Source organism: Acartia tonsa, chromosome 6, assembly GCF_053477335.1.
Source record: "Acartia tonsa isolate MP-2025a chromosome 6, ASM5347733v1, whole genome shotgun sequence".
NCBI lineage: Eukaryota > Metazoa > Arthropoda > Copepoda > Calanoida > Acartiidae > Acartia > Acartia tonsa.
Genome location: NC_137265.1, coordinates 33170142 through 33195108, shown reverse-complemented (window position 1 = coordinate 33195108; position 24967 = coordinate 33170142). Strand labels below are relative to the sequence as shown.

At 31.9% G+C, this 24967-nt stretch overlaps 2 protein-coding genes across 2 annotated transcripts in view; one reads left to right on the top strand and one right to left on the bottom strand.

Annotated features, from left to right (window-relative positions):
• Positions 1-24967, bottom strand: part of LOC145322438 (uncharacterized) — a 442211-nt gene that overhangs the window by 218446 nt on the left and 198798 nt on the right. The window lies entirely within an intron of this gene.
• LOC145322437 (putative protein MSS51 homolog, mitochondrial) lies at positions 1975-24034 on the top strand. The gene is made up of 15 exons (XM_080164427.1): positions 1975-2070; positions 6628-6730; positions 8154-8234; positions 11145-11228; positions 13142-13180; positions 13306-13367; positions 13990-14074; positions 14221-14331; positions 14722-14799; positions 15024-15109; positions 19652-19721; positions 20102-20181; positions 21236-21296; positions 22834-22931; positions 23618-24034. Exons 1-15 carry the CDS (start codon positions 2021-2023, stop codon positions 23649-23651), a joined length of 1122 nt encoding a protein of 373 aa, XP_080020553.1. The 5' UTR covers positions 1975-2020; the 3' UTR covers positions 23652-24034.

Below are 24967 nucleotides of genomic sequence, written 5' to 3'. Positions count from 1 at the left end.
AGTAGCACAGCTGCTATATAATTAAACAAAATTAGATGGTAATTGTGGAAATGCTTTGTAATCATTGTAATGGAAGAAATACATTCCGATAAATGAATATTTTGTTTATTTTTGTTGTGCTGACATTATTGTTCTTACGTAAAGATACAAGTATGTCAATGTACATTATTGGCAACAGATGGTTAACTGTTATCATACAGGTATTCCTTAATGCAACTCAGTTACATTATCAGGTACTAGAACGATAAAATATTTGGTAATTTCAGCAGATTTTTTCGTGATTTTGGGGGGCAGCGTTTCTTAGTAAAGACGATCTTTTGTGAATAGTCCCTTTCGTGGCAACGCTCCTTAAGGGGCGATTCTTCGTTTTTTTCACAGTAGCTTTTCTCCTATTTCTAGCTCCTGCGGGGGGGCTTTAATCCTGTGGGGCCAATTGCCTAACCCATTATAACCTATCAAAAGCCATTTTAAAAATACGACGAATCGCTCCTTAAGGGGCGTTGCCACGAAAGGGAATATTCCCGATCTTTTTGTTTGCCCCTAAATATTTTTATAGAATTATTTAGCTTGTTGGCTTTATCTTAATTCTGCATCTTTTGCGCTGCTTAGAATAGACTCGAATCAGATATTCCTAAGACCTTTTAAAACTTGACAAACTATTCGATTAGCTCAAAAAGTGAATGAATAGTTTCTTCAAGTCTACTAAAAAAAATCATACTTTCAATACCAGTTTTGCTATAATGGGCCTTCATGGCTACCGGAATTAATCTTTTTTCTTTAATTTTATATCCGTGGAAAGCTGTCTATTATACGATGCGATAAACAACTATTCTAACAAATGTTAGATATCGTCTTCCACGAGCTATATTTCATTTGACAAACTGTAAGTTTTGTTTAACTTTTAGTGACAAAACCTTATAATGCTGCTACTAACCTTAGGAATTGAATTAGTCTTGTATAACGTAACTTTGAATTTACTTAACGCAATTACCTAATACTAGTACTGTCTCCTATCAGTTTAACCAATATATTTCTAAATCTTATTTCAGCCGTTCCACTCTTTTAATTGCAAAGCTTTATTTTCTTTATATCATGCTATGCTACAGCCTACAGCCTAGTCGCACTTATGTATAAGCTTAATAGCAACAGGTTACCATGAAGTTTTATTTCAAGTAATATATTTCGGCTTGTATTTTGGAAGACCTATTCAAAAACAAATGCAAAATTTTTAAGCAGCTTTGAGAAATCATTGGTATTATTTATCATAAATCATGATATATGATATTTAAAAGTTAAAACTTACCTTGCCCTACATTGGATTGTTTTTTTTTGTTGCTGCTGCGCTTATTGATTACATATTTGTCCTTGTTTATTTACTCCCCGGCCTTATTACTTTGAGTTCATCTTTGTTATGATTTTGAAGGGGAAAGCCCATATTTATTCCTAACAGTAGCATTCAGACTATTCTTTCTGCATAAATAGAAGTAAAGAAGAAAGCTTTCTTTAGTATTAGTTTCTATTTTAGCTCATACTAATATCTCGTGAAAGTTGCAATATGTACTATATAAATACAGTTATATTAGATGTAAAATTAGGTATATCTATCTACTAAAGAAGGATAAATTTAGTTATAAATATCGTAATTTGTGTAAAAAGAGAGTGAGTAAATTTCAAGTAAAGTTTTATAAAAAAAAATACCTATTAGTGGATCCGTTTGTCACTTTGAATCTCTCAAAAAGCAAGATTTTAGACATGCTTATTAGCTCTGGCGTAGCTGGCTATGCACGCCAGAGGGCGATGTAGTGAAAAATGCTTGACTTTCAAATTTGAATTTTAAGGGGGTTATTTTAAACAGCCCTCCTCCCCGCCCTTCTGCAAGCTAATCTATTTGAATGATGTTCTTTTATTTGATATGCTATATGGGAAGCCATGAAAAATTAACAAAACTTTCTAAAGACAGCAAGGGCGTGCACTTAATTTTCCATCAAATTTTATTTTCAGTGTAGACTACAAATATAGAATGGAGGGAGTTAAGTACCCCCCTTCGGAGTTTAGCCAAAAATATGCAAAGTAAGTATTAACAAGGTTGACATCATCCATAATTAGCGAAGCATATGTTTAGTGGTCATAAGAAAGAAAGGATAATACGCGATAATTGATAAACCCTTTTTAAAACACTCGAATTGTTTGTAAGAAAAAGTATTTCAACGGACCAAGTAAAGGGGTTAAATGCAACCATCTCGTAATCAATGTATAAATGGCACTTAGAATCCGAATTTCTTTACGAAACTTGGCATGAGTAATCCTTGGTAAGTCTATTTTCCCTAAATTGAACAAAAAGTTGAAAAAGTAACGGCTAACAGCTCAGCCGTAATGCCGTTTTTTGGCTATTTTTTAAATCTGTCATAAATTACTTTTTGAAACATATTTTTGCTTTAATTCATGTTAATAATATCTAAAACTATTTTTTAATTTCTAGTACCGGCTAGAACCGTTTGAAAAAGTTTTGGAGCGACGGTAGTATTATGTGGAGATAGGTTTCGTGATGGATTTGCTCTGAAAATAGCCAAAAAATGGCTATACGGCTGAGCCGCCAGCCGTTACTTTTCCAACTTTTTTGTACAATTTAGGGGAAATAAACCTATCAAGGATTACTCATGCCAAGTTTCGTAACGAAATTCGGATTCTAAGTGCCATTTAATCATTAATTACGATATGGTTGCATTACCCCGCCCCCCCCCCCCCCCCGCTTATATACTACATACCAAAATTTTCAGCTGTCCACCTTAAATAGTAGTAGAGAAAATCACATTTGTCGCAGATATGGACATTAGATCTTTTCATGAAAATACCCACTTTCGAATTTCAATCTTCTGCTAACCTAAAAAGTTACTTTAGGGGCCTAGAAATATATGTACAAAATTTCAGCTCTCTATCTCTACTGGCGACCTAGCGCCAGGCATGTAAAATATCAACAGATAACGGTAGCACGGCGGTTTTAACAATATCTCAGTAATGTGCAGGTTTTCAGCTCTTCTGCATATTTCAATTTAAACACATAAGGCCAAAGATATTATATCCAAAAAATCTTTTGTCAAAGTCTACTCTAGACCTAGCGCCAGTCAGTTTTCTAAAATCATGCATTTTATACCTGTTAAAAATGAAATCGCCAGCGCTAGGTGTAGAGTAGACTTTGACAAAAGATGTTTGGGATATCATATCTTAGGCCTTATGTGTTTAAGTTTAAATATGCAGAACACCTAAATTCACCTTCCAAACCATTCTCTAAGCATTTTAATTCTTTTTTAGAAATAACGGGATTTCAAAACTGCCTGTTGAATAGGCCTAAAAAAATATCTTTTTTTGTCCCTTTTTTCACTGTATATAGTTACAACTTATTAAGATATTATTCTCAGTTAAAAAAAAATTGGCGCTTCCAGCACCAAAACCAGCAAAAACAGGCAGTTAAACTTCTGAACCCCTACTTAACCCCCTGACAGACCCCCCCTCTATCTCGGCTCCTGTTACAGATAGAGACGTAAAACTTTTTTCTGGTTGTTCATGTGTATTTTTAGAGAATTGCTTTTTCTAGTCATAGCGGTCAGACCGCTCCTTTCCGCTTTTTAGCGTCCAGCCGCTAAATATTTAAACAGCTGTAGAGCGGCCAATTTTAAAGCTAAGAAAACCAAATTTTATGACAAACTATTATTTTTTATAATAAAAAAATACCTTTTTTGACCATCGCCGAAAAACAACAAATAACGGAAACCGCCAATTTTGGCGGTAAAACGGCCAATTTTAAAGCTAAGAAAACCAAATTTTATGACAAACTATTATTTTTTATAATAAAAAAATACCTTTTCTGATCATCGCCAAAAAACGACAAATAACGGCGGTTGGCGGCGCTAAATAATATTTTTATCTGTTTATAGTTACAACTTATTAAGATATTATTCTCAGTTAAAAAAAAAAAATTGGCGCTTCCAGCACCCAAACCGGCAAAAACAGGCAGTTAAAATTCTGTATCCCTACATAACCCCATAACAGACCCCCCTCTATCTCGGCTCCTGTTACAGATAGAGACGTAAAACTTTTTTCTGTTGGTTCATGTGTATTTTAAGAGAAAATTACTTTTTCTAGTCATAGCGGTCAGACTGCTCCTTATCCGCTTTTTAGCAGCCAGCTGCTAAATATCAAAAAAGCTGTAGAGCGGCCAATTTTAAAGCTAGGAAAATCAAATTTTATGACGAGCAATTATTTTTCATAACAAAAAAAATAACGGAAACCGCCAATTTCGGCGGTAAAACGGCGGTTGGCGGCGCTAGTTTTATCTGTTTATGATCACAATAAAGACTACATACAAAAATTGGCTGGTCTAAAGCTGTTTTATAATTCCGCTACTGGCAGCTTAAAAACGGCAAAACTACAGGTAGGAAATAAAAAATCAGTTAAAAATCGGTCAAGGAGTGGCCAAACGGTCATGGCCTTACTATTCACGGAAGTTTATTATTACTCAAGAATTAATATATATTTTTAAAAAAATGTAATTGATTTGAAGCTTACATGGACTGCCGCCACTGGCTGCGGTCAGCTGGAAACAACAGCTGATTTAAAAAAAAAATTTAATATGTCATGTAGGCATGTAAGATAAGCTTAATTTTACAATTTTAAGTCTATGAGTAAAAAAATAAATACACTGGAGCCATTCAAAGTTATTTGAAGACTAGGAGGATTATATCCTGCTGGATCATACCTGAACACCTAATTTTCATCTTATTTTTTACTAAGGTTGATTAAATATTACAAAAGTAATTACAAGAGAGTTGTTCTTACTTCTGATCTTAGAGCTTTGTCTTTATGGATGTTGTCATCCTATTTTTTGTCTGTATTTAATCACTTATTAATGTTGTCATCATTGTCATATTATTTGATAAAAATATCAATGCTTTTCAAATAAAATTTATAGAGAAGATCATCTTGATGTTTTTAATAATTAGATTTGTATATTTTGATTTTGTTGTTAACCCTTTGTAGACAAATTGATAATATTTCTAAATGTTATTTTTTTTAAATTGTCTGTGTCTGGCATCTGACTAAAATAAAAATCTATTACATTAGTTTAAACAATTAACTGTCTTGACCCTTTCCAGACCTTAATCAGCCAATTTTTGTATGTAGTCTTTTATTGTGATCATAAACAGCTAAAGCTAAAAATATTAATTGGCGCCGCCAACTGCCATTTTACTGCCGAAATTGGCGGTTTCCGTTACTTGTCGTTTTTTGGCAATGGTCAGAAAAGGTATTTTTTTATTATAAAAAATAATAGTTTGTCATAAAATTTGGTTTTCTTAGCTTTAAAATTGGCCGTTTTACCGCCAAAATTGGCGGTTTCCGTTATTTGTTGTTTTTCGGCGATGGTCAAAAAAGGTATTTTTTATTATAAAAAATAATAGTTTGTCATAAAATTTGGTTTTCTTAGCTTTAAAATTGGCCGCTCTACAGCTGTTTTAATATTTAGCGGCTGGACGCTAAAAAGCGGATAAGGAGCGGTCTGACCGCTATGACTAGAAAAAGCAATTCTCTAAAAATACACATGAACAACCAGAAAAAAGTTTACGTCTCTATCTGTAACAGGAGCCGAGATAGAGGGGGGGTCTGTCAGGGGGTTAAGTAGGGGTTCAGAAGTTTAACTGCCTGTTTTTGCCGGTTTTGGTGCTGGAAGCGCCAATTTTTTTTTAACTGAGAATAATATCTTAATAAGTTGTAACTATATACAGTGAAAAAAAGGACAAAAAAAGATATTTTTTAGGCCTTTTCAAAAGGCAGTTTTGAAATCCCGTTATTTCTAAAAAAAAATTAAAATGCTTAGAGAATGGTTTGGAAGGTGAATTTAGGTGTTCTGCATATTTAAACTTAAACACATAAGGCCTAAGATATGATATCCCAAAAATCTTTTGTCAAAGTCTACTCTACACCTAGCGCTGGCGATTTCATTTTTCACAGGTATAAAATGCATGATTTTAGAAAACTGACTGGCGCTAGGTCTAGAGTAGACTTTGACAAAAGATTTTTTGGATATAATATCTTTGGCCTTATGTGTTTAAATTGAAATATGCAGAAGAGCTGAAAACCTGCACATTACTGAGATATTGTTAAAACCGCCGTGCTACCGTTATCTGTTGATATTTTACATGCCTGGCGCTAGGTCGCCAGTAGAGACAGAGAGCTGAAATTTTGTACATATATTTCTAGGCCCCTAAAGTAACTTTTTAGGTTAGCAGAAGATTGAAATTCGAAAAAGGGTATTTTCATGAAAAGATCTAATGGACATATATACAAATTATAGAGTAGCTTTGCTACTTGAAGATTAAGAAAGACAGAGATATTTCATCTCAAGAAAAAACTCATTTGCCTCTGAATTCTCCCACTTGTCAGTAAAACCAATTTCTTAAAAGGAAAACAAAATTTAGTATTATCCAATTTTGGGTTAGTAAGGGTTATAATTAGAAGATACTCAATTTAGAGTTAGATTAGCTTAAATAATCTTTTTTATATTGGAAATTAGGTGTAATAGGTTCTACCAAATCTATTTTTAAATCAATTTAATGCATAAATTTTCTCGTATAGGATCTTGGCCCCTGACGGGGTGCTAGTCGCCCCTGAGGAGATGTTTGGGGAGGGAAAACCTTATGGGAAAGAAACTGAGGATAAAACTAAACTTGCATTTAAGGTAAGAATAAACTTATTTCTCGTATTCATTTGAATCCGGTGGATAGGAACCGGTTCTCATCCATACGAAAAAACTATGTCTAGCATCGTATTATATCCAGTTTTCTACGAATATAGAAATGTACAATCATAAGATTAAAACTAGTTTTTTTAGCCGGTGCCTTCGGCACCACGGGGCTAAAAAAACTAGTTTTAATCTTATAATTGTACATTCTATATCCGCGGAAAGCCGTTTATAATACGATACGAGAAATAACTATTCTCGTATTCATTCGAATCCGGTGGATAGGAACCGGTTCTCATCCATACGAAAAAACTATGTCTAGCATCGTATTATATCCAGCTTTCTACGAATATAAAAATGTACAAACATAAGATTAAAACCAGTTTTTTTAGCCCCGAGGTGCCGAAGGTACATTCTATATCCGCAGAAAGCCGTTTGTAATACGATGCGAGAAATAACTATTATTGGTTTTAAACCTTGTAAATTAAAGGATTCCCGTGACGAAAAGATACAATAAGGAACAAAGGAGTGAAAATTATTTACTAAGTATATTTGCGATTACTTTTATTTAATGAAATCTTCCAATTTTTAACATTTACAAAACAGCCTGCTTTATTGCATCAAGATCCATGACAGATCTATAAAGGAAATAAACGTCTATAAATGAGCTCGAGTCTTCCAATGGTAAAGTGTTTAAAACTCATAGTGCTCCAATAATCCTCATTAAACTCTCATTGACCAAAGCAATAAGACCTTTATCCTATTTGTTTATGGAATGAATTAGGTTTTTCACTTCATGTAGATATTTGAATTACATTGAAGTATTTAATCCTTATTTCATAAATAAAAAATATACGTTCATAATAGAGTAAATCTAAGAAAACTGTATTTTAAAAGAATTCGATTGTGGCGACACTTCCTTTGTGATAAAATATTAAAACTAAAATTTTAATCATATTAACCCTTTGGTGATGGTAATGTGAAAAAAATATAATTGAAATAATCTTTTTAAAATCATTTAAATTAATAAATATTTACTTCTTTCTTTTAGATAGTAATGGCGGGGGAGGAAAATTGATTTATTGAGAAATAGATAAATAGATATGAACTTATAGAAAACTAGCCAATAGCGATATAGTTATATTGAGCCAACTCTAGTGCTGTTATATTAATGCGTTCTTTCATTCGACGGCTTAAAAAATGTGGGGACTTTTGATTGAAAGGTTCAAACTTCATATCATTGTCCAATTTTACAAACAATAACCTTCAGAAGGGTTAGTTTTGTTTATCATCATTTGGTATGTTTACCAATTTATCGTCCATTGGCTTATCCTTTAAGATCCTGGGGTGCACACCAACATGACAATATAAAATATTCAGCGGTTTTTGAGATCATGAGTAACAAACATGTTTTATTAAGGTTACCCTGAAGAAGCTAGATGTTATGAACCCAATAACAGAACAAAACAAACATAAACTTAAAAATGAAAAGATTGATCAGGTATTTATATTGTAAACATTAGAGTGTAAAAAAAAACAGACAGACGGAGTACCTTATTTAAAGAGTAGTAGTTTTATATTTTTTCATTTAGCTTACATCCTAAACCTGTTGATAAATGGATTTAGAATATACGTGGATATTGCGACTGGAGCAAAATTGTCGACTATTTAAGTTGCTAACATGGAACCCGATAATTGGTCGGTTCATTCATGCAGTAGGAGGGAATGGAAGGGGGTAATCGTTATTTTAGTCCGTTGTTTCACTGTATCAGAGAACATGAAAATCTGATGTAAGATCCAAGGAATAATAGTCCATTTCTAGGGAATAATACAATAATTCAATGAATAATGGAGGCACGTCAGTCATCAAAATAAACAACCAAAAAGACAGACAATCATCCTACTTTTTGTAATGTTAGCGGCTTCGCCCCTAGCCTCTAGGGGCTTTGCCCCAAGAGGTTTAATCAAACCAATTTTTCGTATTTTAGATTTAAAAGAAAAATAAAAAAAATTTGTGGGGGGAGGAAATTTTTTTTTTTTTTGGGGGTGGGGGGTAGTCGACCCCACTATTTTAATTTTAGTTTAAAAAAGAAGAAAAAATTTTTTTTTGGGGGGGGTATTTTTCATTTTTTTTTGGGGGGGGGGGGTTGGGGGTGTCCCACCTCCAAGAAAATAGTTATAAACCTTCCCGGGACCTTAGAGAAGCTACCCTGTAAAGGAGAACCCGATCGGTTCAGCGGTTAGCGAGATCCTTCGCTACAAACAGACAGACAACGTTCTACTTTGTATTATAGACTAACGGCTTCGCCCCTAGCCTCTAGGGGCTTTGCCCCAAGAGATTTGATCAAACCAATTTTTCGTAATTTAGATTTTTAAAAATAAATGTAAAAAAAAAATTTCTGGGGGGGGGAATTTTTTTTTATGAGGTGGGGGGGGGTAGTCGATCCCACTGTTTTAATTTTAGTTTAAAAAAAATTTGGGGGGAGGTATTTTTATTTTTTTGGGGGGGTTGGGGGTGTCCCACCCCCCAAGAAAATAGTTATAAACCTTCCCGGGACCTATGAGAAGCTACCCTGTGTAGGAGAACCCGATAGGTTGAGCGGTTAGCGAGATCCTTCGCTACAAACAAACAAACAGAAACACAGACAAACAAACAGATAGACATCGTTCTACTTTGTATTATAGATATGAGTGACCTTATATTTTGTTGAGATGGTACAAAATTTAGAGAGAGAAAAACTAGGATATAGAATTTTTATAAATCCATTTCAACCCTTTTTATAATGGAGCATATATCGGTGTTCAATCATATAAGCAAAACAGCAAAACATTATGAAATAGCATAAAAACACTAAAAATTATTGGTGGGGTTTATTTATTTTATTAAATATACAGCCAGGCGCAGCTCAGTAGAAAGATACAGCTGACTGCTTTAAATTCCATTACAGAACCATTATTTGAAATTGAAAGAATCTCTGCGGAATGATATAAACAGCGCCTACATAATGATTTGATGCAGTTTTGAAAGAAAGGATGAGAGGATATCCAGATACACAGGGATAGGATAATGGATCACAAATAGGACATTTCATCTATTGATATTGTAAATATTAGGGGAAGAAATGGTTGTAGAGTAATTGTTATTTGTAAGCATCGTATTATCGACAGCTTTCCGCGAAAATTATAAAAAAAATTATAATATTCAAACCAGTTTGGTAAGCCCTGAAAGGTCGAAGGCCCGGGCTAACAAAACTGGTTTTAATTTTTAATTGTTAGTTATTGTAGCGATGATACTCTTTTATTGTTCGTATCTATCTATCCTATTGTCTGTCGGTAATGCCCAATTTTTATTAAAAGTGAAAATAATTTACTTTCTCGTATTCATTCGAATCCGGTGGATAGGAACCGGTTCTTATCCATACGAAAAAAACTATGTCTAGCATCGTATTATATCCAGCTTTCTACGAATATAAAAATGTACAATCATAAGATTAAAACCAGTTTTTTAGCCGGTGCCTCCGGCACGTCGGGGCTAAAAAACCTGGTTTTAATCTCATAATTGTACATTCTATATCCACGGAAAGCTGTTTATAATACGATGCGAGAAATAACTATTCCTCTCCTTCCCTTTTCCCTCTCTTCTTATCTTTTCCCCATCCCTTTCTATTCACTAAAAATTAGTAAAATGAAAAGAAAATTGTATGGGCAACCCTAACAAGACCCCCCTCCCCTCCCAAAAAAATAGTATCTCTCATTTTTTCTTTATTTTATCTTTATGTTTCTCTCCTTTTTTTCTATATCTATTTACGTATGACCTAATATTTAACTTAACAATTCAATCAGCTCCTCTACAATTGGACGAAATCGCCCTTGTTTATTCATTAACACAACCTTTATCCCTGAGTTCTGGTCAAAATTAGGTCAAAATATTTCTATACGATATTAGTGGTGCATTTTTTCAACATGGATTTCATTTTAATTAAACATTTCCATATATTAGTGATAGTTAGTCTGACATCTATTATGTGTGTGTTATGGTAGCGAAGTAATTCTACATCTATCTGTCTGTCGTTTGTAACGCTCCTGTTTTTAGCATATATATCGACAGACTCTATTCGAAGTGAATAGCTTCCCTCTACTCTGATTCTCTTACTATTTATTGCAGCTATGCTACTCATGTACGTAATTTTCCTGGTTTTAAGAAAGCAGATGGTTTAATCTCTACATAACCTATACAAAACTGTTGAAAGAATTCTATTGCTGCACTACTTTTATACATAGTTGTCCTTGTTTGCAGTGCTAATGTAATTTAGATTCCCAAATCCATGACAAGTTTTACTGCTGCGCTTCTTATGATCCTATTCGTCTTTGTTAAGTAGCAAACCTACTCTATAAGTATTATTTAATCTAGATTGTAGAGTGTTTTCCAGGCGCTATCCCGAAAAATCTACCAGAACTTTTGGCCAAGAAAAAATGGAGTAAGCCGTCAAGCCAGGTAAAATATACAATTATAAGTAGTGCAGCTACTCTTAAACTTAAAAGTGTTTAGTCTTACATTCATCTTTAGTATTTTTTTCATGTTCATTACTTTACTATGCATAATCTTCCTCTATTTCTATGAGCGCAACTAACCTATAATTAGGATATGTCAGTATGTTCGTCCGTCTGTAGAAAATTAATAAAGAGAGGGGTAGGTTTCTGGTAAAATCCGTAAAGGTGTGTGTTTTAAAGCTTAAGAATAGTAGTAGAACGATAATATTCACTAAATATGTGTATTTCTTATTGAAAAGAACTATAGACAAAAAAAAAATTTTAAAGTTAAATAAATTTTTAGCGTTCTACTACTGTTTTTAACTTTTTAACACTTAACCTTTACGGATTTTACCAGAAACCTACCCCTCTCTTTGTAAATCCTTCTATCTTAAAGCATTTAAATTCATTAGGAATAATATTAAAGGGACTGTGAACGTAAATTTTTCTCCTCTTAATATCAAATCTTAACATTATCTCATTCATAATATCTCACAGATAGAGCAAAACGCGCTTTTGTTTGCTTAAAAAACGGCTTTTTCCGACGATTTTTATAAGGTACGGAGAAAGGAAGAAATTTTCCGTATTATATAAAATGTGCATTAAATTGCTTTTTTCTCCCATCATAGCTAAAATTAAACTTTTTCACATAGTTCTAGATTTTTCCTAACAGTTAAGCTGACTTTTAACATAATCCTTGCTTTAATCCAATGTATAGTTACTTAGAAATTGATAAAATAAGCAATATTTTTTTATTGAAAACCAAATACAATAACAAAGCCAGAAACAGGTTTTTTATTAGTATCCAATTAACTTTAAATGGCCCATCTCTCGCCCACCTTTAATTACAAATTTGTAAATAATAAAGACGCAATATTTCTTTATAAACAGTCTGATAAAAGTGTAAACTAATTCTCCAAAGTGGGTTATTTATTGTTCAACACAATAAAAAAGGATATTATTATTTTATATAACCTATGAGATTCAACCCTTTGTAGACAGTGAGGTATTTTTTTGTCAATAATACGAATTTAAAATATGTCTTTATTACCTAATTACTACGTTATTAAAAAAACGAATTAGCAATTTTATAGCATAAAATAAATCCTTAACAGTAAGTAAATTGTTTCAACTATATATGACAAGTTAAATATCCCTACAAACATTATAAGAAACAAAAACGTTCAGATTTTCCCTGTTTTTTCCTTTTTCCCTCTCAAAATACCATAAAATCAAGGCATTATTTCTGGATATTTTTGTGAATAGGACATTTTTGGTTGATCAGTGTAGTGAAATGTGCTTAGTAAATGTTAAGATTTGATAATCAGATGAGAAATTTTTACGTTCACACTCCCTTTAAGCAATAAGCATTAGACTATAAAAGTTGGAAAGATTTTTAATCAATATAATAGATTTGAAATCTGCATAAAATTTTAAGGATTTTTTATAAAATTAGTTTTTTACATAATTCTTTATTTAAAGGCGCAAATACAAATTAAGTTAAATAATTTTGAGATCTGTGATTGGTGGATTGAAAACTATCTGCGCTCTGATTGGAGAAGCTTAAGTGACGTACATCATTCAACCAATTAGAGCGTAGGTAGTTTCCAATCCAGCTATCCTATTGGTCAAAATTTATTAACTTAAATCGTATTTGCGCCTTTAAATAAAGAATTATATAAAAAACGAATTTTATAAAAAAAATCCTTAAAATTTTATGCAGATTTCAAATCTATTATATTGATTAAAAATCTTTCCAACTTTTATAGTCTAATAAGCATGGCATATAAAAAAGTTTTAAATGTTAAACTTTATGTTCTAAAACTTCATATAATTTCATTATATGTAAATCTCAATAAAAAAGTTTCCAAATTTCAGGTGACAAGTTGGAAGGACTGGTGGGAAATTCATCCGCAGGTTTGTTTTAAAATAGCTTAAAACCTGCCCATACTTGATTATATGACGTATTTAAAAGAAGCATTGCATGATTAAACTTTGTGAACATAATAAAATTGGCCAAAAAATTAGTTTTATATCTTCAGATAGTGAAGCTGTTAGAAACTCAAGTTCAATTAGTTCAAAAATGGTGGAAATACATTGACAGGTAAATAAAATAGATTAAAAAAAACATTAGTTCAATTCAAGATATAAGTCGTATCCAGGGTGGCAGGAAGGGGACATTTGACTGTAAATTACACTGGTACCCAAAGTTTTATTACTAATCAATTTCACTTGTTAGCTCAAAAACTTGAGTACTTGGTAGTGCTGAAACTTTTCAACCAAATATTTAAATCTTTTGAAGGGGAAACTTTGTTTATTGGTGCATTCATCAATTTATCTTCCATTGTCTTACTCTTATCCCCCAAGATCCCTGGTCATTACACAAATGAATTTAAATTTTAGTAGTATTGGCTAATTGGGTGAGGAGCTAACGCAACTTTTCTTATTTTGGCCATTTAGAGGAATTTGGAGCAAAGATGTATTAAATTCTTAATTTTCGTGTGCGACTTTAATAAAAGATATTTAACTTAGATAAAAAGGATTGATTAACACAGTTTATTTAGCAAAAGTATAATTTCCTAGATAAGTCCAATACACGGTGTTTCTTTGTTTAATAACAAATTATTACTTGATTTGTAAAAATTACATGTTTGCTTAATAATTAATTTTTTTACAATAAATGTAAATATATTTAATACTACTTTCATTATTGTCTTTTATTTTAGAGCTTATCCAGGAGATGAAGAAATTTTATCCAGTTATAAAAGAATTGTTACCGGAATTATTACTCATCCTATTACTATTGGAAAGGTAATATAATTTGATTTATGCTTGAGTTTTGTTTGATTTCAACCTTTAACGTCAATGATATCATGTTAAAAGTTTAATGCAAATAACCCTCGTCAGATCAATTTAATATCAAGCAAAGAAAATAAGGCAATCTCTTTATATTTCAGTGTTTAGCTAACAATACTGGGGCCAGATCGAACAACAAGGCCAAATCCATCCATCTCGTTGGAACAGACAGACCAGAGGCTACCATGATCTATTCCGGGTTCTTCAATGAGGTAAAAATGAAATTCATCGTAAGGACGGTCTAGACTACAGAGTAGTTAAGCTGTAAAAATTATCAACTCTCCTTTTATAGTTTAATCAGGCTAAATAAAGGCAGTTGAGATCAAAAGTTGCGTCATCTCTTTGACAAGTAAAGAAATTTAAGTGTATTTCTGCATCTACCTATTAGGTATACATTAACATATAATTTAACTTAATTTAAAGTTAGTATAGTAGTACTTTTATGTGATTATTATACTTTATTTTGTATATACATAGTTTATAATTAAAGCAAGCCTATACAAAATATTGCTGTTTAAGAATTATAAGAGTGTCACTATTAGATGTTATTAAAAAATTGTCAAATATGCTGCAGGCACCCTTTAATAATTTTGTTCATTTAGATATTATCAGTTGTTACGCAAAATCCTGTCAAGTTGACCTTGGTTTCTCCAGATCCAGCTAATAAACAACTAGCCCAGGTAATTCCGCGTCCGCTAGTTGTTTGGGATGTTTTGGGCTCAATTTTGCTACAAATGATAATATAGATATCAAAAATTCTTTTTAGGCTGCTGTATGAAATTTGCTTTCAAAATATGCTAAGAAAATTTACTTTGTCCATCCATTTTTCCTAATTATCTATAAAAGCTTTTAAATTGATTTATAATTTTAGCTATTGATAGATTTTTATTCTTATTCTATTCAGGATTGCCCTCCATCCGCGCCCATGTTGATCCATCAAAGATGTAAACTAACAGCTTGGGATGGTCTTTATCATGATTTTTGGGACAGGTTACTATTTTTGTTTTATTTTGAGACATGCTAACATAACTGCTTATTTATAAATAGTTATAAATCATTTCTGGACGTTTCACTGTTATGGAGAATCTTATCAGTCCGTTGGTTACTGAGATCCTAAGCTACACAAAGACAGAAACATGGATAGCATTCTGTTATTTTTATATACGGATTGTGTATATTGTTATAGACGTATTGAATATTTTGTTGAATATATTGAAAGTACATATTTTTCCTATAATACTAGTCATCCTCTTATATCAATAATACATATTTCAAATTTCAATTTAGTACAACCACCTTACTGCTATTTTTTTTATTAAAGATTTGAAATTGTATAAAATGTAGAGCTATTTAAGTTCTAAGCTTATGAAAAGAGTTTGTATGAATACGTAATCACAGAGCCATTTTATTTATCAAAATTAAAGGCTACTCCCCCTCCCCTCCCCCCACAATTTCCACAATTATTAAAATAAAAATCCTAAAATTAATGCTAAATTTTTTTTAGCACGGGCCTTAGGCACATCAGTGCCCACAAAACTGGATTTATTTGTATATTTTTTCATTCTAAGTAACTGGAAAGCTGTCTATAATATGATGCGATAAATTGATTAATTTAAGCATGTTAGAATTGTCCTATAATTTTCAAACTATGGATTTCCAGCCAAAAAATAGTTGATCAACAGTGCAGTTTCTCTTTAATTTATTTGCCTTGTGGCTTTTCTTGGATGTAAATAAATATCTAGGTTTTCAATTCAAATATTATGCTTATTTTATTCTAAAATCTTTTTATCATTTTTAGTCTTTTAATATCGCTAAGATTTGTAGTTGCATTTAAAAAAAGAGCGAATAATGAGATTTCCCTTTAATTATTGTTATTATCAGAAACCGGTAATTTTACTTACAAAACAATTTGTAATTTCTTTATACTCAACCTCTTTATACTCAACTTATGGTAGATGGGGGGGGGGGATTTCTCTCTAAGGACTAGACTAGAGTTTTAATGTTTCAACCAAGAACAAAATTAGCATTGATTAACTAAAAACGTTACTTTGCAAACTTAAGAAAACACCTCACGAATTTTTAACTATAGAAATTGATGTTTGTTAAATATGCGTAGACATAGCATAAGGGTTACATCAAATATTGGATTTAAAAATGCGAGACATCTCTATGATTGTCAGTGATGATCTCCTACTTCACTTAATCTCTTACTTTATTTAAATTTTTGTAATACCTTAGATAGAACTTGATATCTAAGTTTAATATGTAATTATTTGTTATATTTTGCATACTAAACAAGCTAAAGAATTTAATATTTATTTTATTTTCTCCAAAGCAAATTTTCTTATAAATACAAGTTTTATTCCAATTATTATCATTATTTCATGTAGAATTCTGGCTGTATTCTTTTTCTTAGAATATTTGACTATCTATAATACAAAGTAGCTTGATGTCTGTCCGTCTGTCTGTCCGCCTGAAGCTTAAGATCTCAGTAACCGCTGAACCGATTGGGCTCTACTCTTCAGGGATTATACCTTCTGGTCCTGTGATGGTTTTAAGCTATTTTCCTGGGGGTTGGGACACCCCCAACCCCCCAAAAAACTAAAAAAAACACCCGCCCCAAAAATTTTTTTTTACATTTTTTGTAAAATCTCAGTAACTGCTGAACAAATTGGGCTCTACTCTTCTGGGAATATACCTACTGGTCCTTCGATGGTTTTAGGCTATTTTCTAGGAGGGTGGGACACCCCAATCCCCCCAAAAAATAAAAAAATACCCATTTTCATTTTATTTTTGTAAACAAAAACCAGTAATTGGGTTGGGGGAACCCCACTGCACCATGAGGCGAAGCCCCCATGAACCCCCACTCAAAATAAAAAAAAATCACCCAAAAATTTTTTTTGGCTTTTTGTAACTTTTAAAAATTGACATCTGTAAAAAGTTATAGGTATTAAAAAAAAATTACAGAGGAGAGTTTTCGATTTTTGTGTATACGGTGAACAACCTGGGTTTAATTTTTACGAATTGAAATTTTTGTGCATACGTCGCACAACCTGGGTTTAATTTTACCAAAGAGTAATTCGGCAAAGAATAACTTTTTTGAAAATATAACTACAAAATTTTTCAGGAGGGTTGACTTTCCATTACCTCATGGGCGAATCCCCTAGAGTCTAGGGGCGAAGCCACTAGTTTATCTATAAAATGATCTTCCCTTATAAATATAAATGAAACTGATCTTAGTTGTTGGATGTAAATGTACAGTACACTAATCAATAACCTTGAATAAGTAATGAAACAAGGATGGAAACATCCAAAAAAGCGTCTCTCAACAAATCAGACAAACGAATATAAGACTAGCTTTAGAAATTTAAACTTATACGTTAGTGTTAGAAAATTTACAGGATTTGGCCCAGTGGCGTGTAGTAGCTGGTGTAGAGAGTTGTCGACACCCCCCCCCCCTTAAAATTGAAATTATTAAGGCCTGTCTTCCCCCTTATTTCAACCGTCATGGTTTCACAATCCTCTAGTGAATCGTTATGCACGCCACTGATATGATATGTTATATGTTTATATGTTTTAAAATCTGCCTGAAATTGAGGATGCTTATAATATAATTGTGTTTATTCGTCGCAAGAATCACCATTTTACAAATTATTATAATCATCTGTTTCTATCTTGCAAAACCATTGACAAATATAAAAATGGGAGAAAAATCAAATTTTATTTTTTATTTTCAAAGGGGTAGTTTCACGAAAGGCATTTGAACTTAATTTAGTGAACCGCTTTTTTTCCCTGGTTAACTGGTTAAACTACATTTACATGGCATATATTTGAAAGAATTTCAATTTTCTACCACGTAGGTAGTTTTTAAATATCAAGACTTGAAAATCGACTTTTTAAATTGCATATATCACAAAAAGACGATTTTCAAGTCTTGATATTTTCAAAACTACGTGGTAGAAAATTGAAATTCTTTCAAATATATGCCATATAAATATAGTTTAACCCATTAACTAGCACAAAATATGCGGTTCACTAAATTAAGTTCAAATGCATTTCGTGAAACTACCCCTTTAAATAAAATGTTTAGTTGTAGTACAAGCAAATTATGTCAGATAGACTTTTTTAGAGTAGCACCGCTTTTATAAAAAGATTGTTTATTGGTGTATAACCAATTATTATGAATATTCATATATGTATTCTTTTTTTATGATATTAATATAGGCATGTACTTATTTGCATATATTTTATTCGAGTAATGTTTTTTAAAAAGATAATTGAGGAAGTGTATTTTAATATAAATCTAGAATTTTCAAGTCAAACCTATTTTTGATTTATTATTACATTACAAAGCCAATCCTTTTGTACTTCGACTTAATTTAGGCATCTAAAAATTATATTTACCATGGATATGTATATTCTCTCAAGTTCAGCCATTCAAGAGATCTTAGAGAAAATAAACTAACACAAACAAAAACACACAACGTACAACTTGTACAATTGTACATTTTTTTCCATGAAAAATGTCTTGGGTTGGTTTTTGGCTATGTTTTTGTCATCAACCTCCCCTCCTTCAACCACCCATTTGCTGTGTTCACCTAATACAATGAGCTAGATAAACATTATTGTTTGGAAGAAAGGTATAGATATATAATAACTATGTAGCTGTTACTCGCTTTGTTGATATAATGCAAGCTACAAAGCTTAACAGGGAACCCTGTATTGAATTACTATACGCAATAGCCAGATAGTGGTTAGACAAGATAAATTATTATATTGAATCCTGGGATAATTTGTAATATTATCAACCATTTATTATTACACTTGTATTTTTATTTATGTTGTATCATTAGATAATATTTTACGCCTTACATATTTCCATTTTTTAATCAGTTTTAAATGTTTTTTTTTTACAATTATCCTTTAATATTTTAAGCAATAATATTTCTTTGTTTGTTTAAAGCTGCAGATCTCGAAAATTGCTGTTCCGCTTGCGTTGTACTTTTCCAGGAAACGCTTTGAGGCTTTTTTTTTCTGAACTCACATCCTCTTCCTTGGGAACAGCTAGTAAAATATAAAAAGTAGACATTTTTGTCTAAAGTAAAAGACATTACCTACGCTACCTACTACCCTTTTTTTTATTGTCCATTTTTGTGGCTAGGATTGTTTTCAGCTATTTAATTCATTAGTAGATCAAAATAAAAATCCTTCGACCATCAATAACACTTTGGCAAATTCTAAATAGAAAAATTAAGAGAGAAATGTTGTATGACATAGAAAGCGCTTTAAAACAAGAATTGTTGTATGCTTTTGACTTTTTCATCCTTGATATAAAAAAATCTCGAAGCCGTGAAATTTCAGGCATGACTGAAAAAATTATATTCTTAATGCTCATTTTTAAAGGGAATCAACACAAAAAAATCAGCGGCTATCTTGAATAGCAGACGATTAATTCACCCAGTCTGTTTACAGAAGGGCTACTATACCTTTCACATTAAAAAGTTGGTTCGCCATTAAATAATTTGTTTTTAGTTTTGTTGAGAAGAAGAAGGTAGAACAGCCTGACGTTGTTCTTGGCATTCATCCTGGACTTCATGCTGAGGTTAGCCATGGATATGTAGATTATATGTCAGCTATGACCACTTTTATTTAATACTATATAATCGATATGTCGATAAGATGTTATCCATGACCACTTTATTACCGCAATGCAATGTTAGATTTAAACGCGATGTTTAGTCAAGTAGAAGTTTTGTAAACTTACATATACCATAAAAGGATTAGACAATGGATGATAATTTTATGCACAACACCAATCATGAAAAATGTAACTCCTTCTGGAGATTAATCTTTTTTTTATGGAAAAGATTGAGCACTTTGCTAATTTTATACCAACCAATCTCTTATATTTACAGGAAACTTATTTGTCTACTTTTGTTAATATTTATTTTATTTATGCTTAAATAATTTATTATAATACAGGGTGTTTATGAGTTTTGGGAGCCAACTTTAGAACTTCTATTGGACAAAGAAGTTGTCACCGTGTTTACATTCTTTAGCAAGTAGGTTTTTATTCAAGTGTGACTGGCTCATTTATTTGATGAGGTCTGCTATTTATGGATGTTGTCATACTCAGTGTAAATTAATTAGCGCAAATGAAAGCTTTCCTGCTTATTTTCAAGGAGCTGTGTTTTGTGTCTGGACCTAATCGCGTCTTACTAGTAATGGTACCTACTGCTGCTGGCACGTGGTTCTAAAAGTGAGAGTATGGGAGAATGTCTTGGCCCTTAACAGGCGCAGCTTATTATCATGTACAGTTAGGACTTCCAGTCAAATGTTGTGTAATTAAAGGGCTGGTTGTCAATTGGCTGTTGCTTAACCTTCATCATGGACTTTAGATTATTACAAGCAGATGAAGCCCATAGGTTTTTCTAGATGATTATTTGAAATAAAAGGAGAATCTAACGCCTCAATGAGTTAACCTCAACCTTGATTATTTTAATATTGCTCAGTCTGCTATTGTTGTAAAGTATAGAAATCAAATTAATTAGCAATATTCAATTCACCGGGGTGTGTTCTATTCGACTTTGTCACATTTTTAAAATCGTATCCTATTTACTAAAGTAATATGCTGTCTCACTTGTGCATGTCTGCGATATTCTCCTTGATTACTGGAAATTTGGGATGAAGTCTTTAGATACTAGGGTTTAAACCATTTTTAGTAGTTTGATGTGTCTGTTTATCTTTACAAATTTTTATAAATTTACAAACAAAACAGGAGAAGTGAAAAAATACTACTAATATTTTTTTATATTTTTTATTTCCTTACTTTTCATTGAATATCTTAAATTAACTTAAGTTAAATAAAATGTAATTAAATTTTATGTTGTTTTGCCGGGTATGAATAATAAGTGTTCAATTACATTTCCAAAATTAATTCTTTTTTATTATTAAAAGTTTTAACATTTAAACCATCTAGGAAAGAACTTTAGATTGATTATACTTGATATAATTTTATGCGGCATAATTGGAAATCCTATGCATCAGTTTTCCATTTGTTATTACATTCAAGCCACAATGATCTCACACTGATTTAAAGCATATTATTTGATCTAGGGAAGAATATGAGGCTTCTATTGTGAGACTAGATAACCTATTCGTAAACTATATCTCAAAGGTAAATATCAACTAAATATATATAGATACAGTGGGGTATTTACGTGGAATATTGTACTCTTGAGTGACTATTTACTGAGAACTAAAGGGCTAGGACAATGCCAGCTATATTTTTCTATTAGTAGCCGAAAATATTAGAAGGAAGCTTTACAGAGATTTTTTGGGTATAGTCCCTTTCGTAACATCGCACCTTATGGGGCGATTCTTCGTATTTTTCACAGTAGCTTTTCTCCTATTTATAGCCCCTGCGTTGCCAATTACCTAATCATATGGGGCAATCACCTAACCCAATATAACCTAACCTAAAATAATCTATAAAGAGCCACTTTAAAATACGACGAATCGCCCCTTATGGGGCGATGTTACGAAAGAGACTATTCCCGATTTTTTAACCTCTTTCATGTTTATTATTAAAGGGATAGTTGCATGAAGTGCATTTCAGAAAAATAATTTCAAGCATAAGTTATAAGTATACCATTAAACATGTATGATATGGTATTGCAATAAATAACAAGCAATTAGACATCACTCAATTAGTCGTCATACTGTTTTTGTAAAAATATTCCAGCTATATAAATGGCATATGTCAAAAAATACGATTTTCAAGCCTTGATATTTTAAAGCTAAATGTGGGAAAATTTGAATTCTTTCAAATATTTACCCTATTAATGTTGTCTTAACCATTAAAAAGGAAAAAATGTGCAGTTCACTAAATTCAAGTTTAAATGCATTTCGTGCAACTACCCCTTTAAAGTTACTACAAAATTAACTGACATAATGTGAAAAAAAAAATTTTCTCATTTTTGAACTGCTGAATTAGAACTCTCATTGAAAATTAATAAGCTACGATTATACTTCCCATAAAAGACAATTATCAATTAATTTCAAAATAATAGTTTTTTAATTTATATGATTCAAGGCTATTAAAACAGCTTTAATAAATAGTAATGTACTCGAATTCTTCACTAATATAGGTCCTACAATCTATAAAATAAAGGATAATTACAGAATACTATTGGGATAAAACAAGCTATAATTAGATTGTTTTACTAAGATTTCAAACATCTGTAGGAACTGATTGAAATGAAAACTTTATAAATTATTCAAATGATTTGCTTACCTGGCTTTTCAGTATGATTGGGGTTTTATTAATGGTTGTGTTTTTTTAGCAACACAGCCATTTTATAACTTTTTTATGTACATGAATACAAAGAATTACAAAAGGTAGATAATAAAGTTCAAAGACCCGAAGAATATTCGCAATTCATTTTTCAACTTTCTCTATGAAATTACATTTAAAGAATTTATTATATTATTGTCAGAAGTTAATTTATAATTCTAAATATTGCCTAACAATTACAATTTTTTATGTGGGGGCCCGAACCCAGTGTGGCCTATACCTGCGGCAACCTGACCCTACGGGGCTACTCTGTACCTAATATAGCCTATTGTAACCTTACCTGAACAATTACACGAAAACTAACTATACGATAATGTTGAATTTTAGTGTATGTTATTACTTTTTTATTATTTATTAGGGGTTGAATCCTTTTGGTTCTGAACATTGTAAGCAGACCCCCCACAACCCAGATGAAATGTGGGCCAGCAATTTGTATTGGATTACCTTTAAGGGAAGGTAAGAAAAATAAATCCTATGACTGGTAGACTTCATCTAGAGAATCCAGAGCATCATCCGCGTGTAATAGGATGCGATACTCTCACACCCAAGGATATTAGGTTAAGTAACATCCATCAGACAACCAACCCTTTGATTGCACGACCTTTGTCTGAGAAGTCCGAACTGTGCATGGTAATGAGTTGCGCCTGTTTATGGGCCAAGACATTCCCCATACTCTTACTATTTTGGTCGTGCACCTGACATAGCAGCAGTGTGAACCATTTTTAACGTCTTTAGATATGACGCGATGTCGGCCCGAGATTCGAACCTATCACCTTCCCGGCGACGAGCGGATGCGCTACGTGTTGAGCCACGGTCGCGGGTTATGACTGGTAGACTACCCATAATCCCAACTTCTTGTGAAATGAAGAAGTTTCTATGAATTATTTTGGGGTTAAGGATTAGCGTCTGATAGAGTTAGTTTCTTCTTTGACAAAAGGACTAGAAATGAGTTTTTTTCAAATGATGGATTGTGGGGGGCTATAATTGTGCAGTGGTGAAATAAGGGATTAAAATAAGATTTTTTAAAGGAATCAACATGTTTTGGTCAGATTGTTAAATTTATTTATGAGATGCAACTTGTTCTCTTTTTAATATCTTTTATTATTCAAAATTTTTATTTTAATATTCTTTCTTTGTTTCAGAACTGTTGATATGAATTCAATGACCCTGAAGTAAAATATCAGATAATCTTCTCGTTTCATAGTAATTTGGACGGAATTGAAAGGGTATCTCCAGTGTTATGATAAACTTTTATATATTCTTATTTTTCTTTTTAATAATAATATTTTTATTATACTTATTGTCTTTTGTAATTAATAAACCTTTAAATTAAAATTCCTTTTTGTGTTCATTATTTGTAAATTTAAAAAAAAACGTATTCAACTAATGCCGAAGTCTTTTTAAATATCGTCAAAGTGTGATAATGATATGAATCAAATTGTAATTAGTTTAGTTTGCATTAGTTCCTAGATTATACCCAATTTGACATGTCTAACCAGTGCAGTGCCAGATTCAGTTATAGAAATATCCATTTAGAATACACTATCCTAGAATATGAAGTAGTTAATTCTTTTTGTCTAAAGAGTAAGGTTCACTGAGAAGTTCTCCATTTTAGGCAAGCTTTACACAGGGTCCGGTATCGCTTTAGGCTATTTTTCTTTGTGCTTTGAATGCAGAGTTCCTAGAAACTAGAGCACATCTGCTAGTATTACATACAGATTATCAAAACTCTTCAATGTGTTACATTCCTCTTAGAACTCAGATAAATATATTAGGTGTTACTACGGTGTAATTTTTACTAATGCTTGTTACAAAATGTTTCATCTAAAGGATTTTATTGTAGTGGTGTCAATAAGCAAAATAAAGAGCAGCCAATTATTCGTTTCTAAGACAATCAACATTTATTGACAATGCCTACCAAAATATAATCTTAGTATCTTGCCTTTTGATTATTTAATCTTAACACGTAGATAGCCTATGAAATTTACACTATAACAAGGATGACAACATCCATAAAAGCGAAGCTCTGAAACGGTAGAACAAGCGGACATTAACACTTGTATAATTAGGTCACATACAAATTTGTTGTTAAAAATGTAAAAAATCAACATGTTTAAAATGGACGTACGGACATTCTGGTAATGATTATAGAGTTGCTACGCTTTCTAGCTCGTACCTAACTTCTACAGGAATCACCATGCAAAGTATGAAATCGATAGGACAATTCTAACATGCCTAAATTAACGAAAAAAGCTATCCGGTACGGACGAACCGACCCTAATTATAGAAAAGCTTCGCTTTTAAAAATATGTTCATTATAAATAATTATTTATCTTTCCTCGCTCAATATGGACAATTCTCATAAATATTTATTAAATAATTTTTATGACAAATTGCGGATTATCTTTATAAGAAAATGTATATGAACACCATATATATTGAAATAATTTCACTACCTCACAAACCATAGAAAGAAATTCGCATTAGCTTGT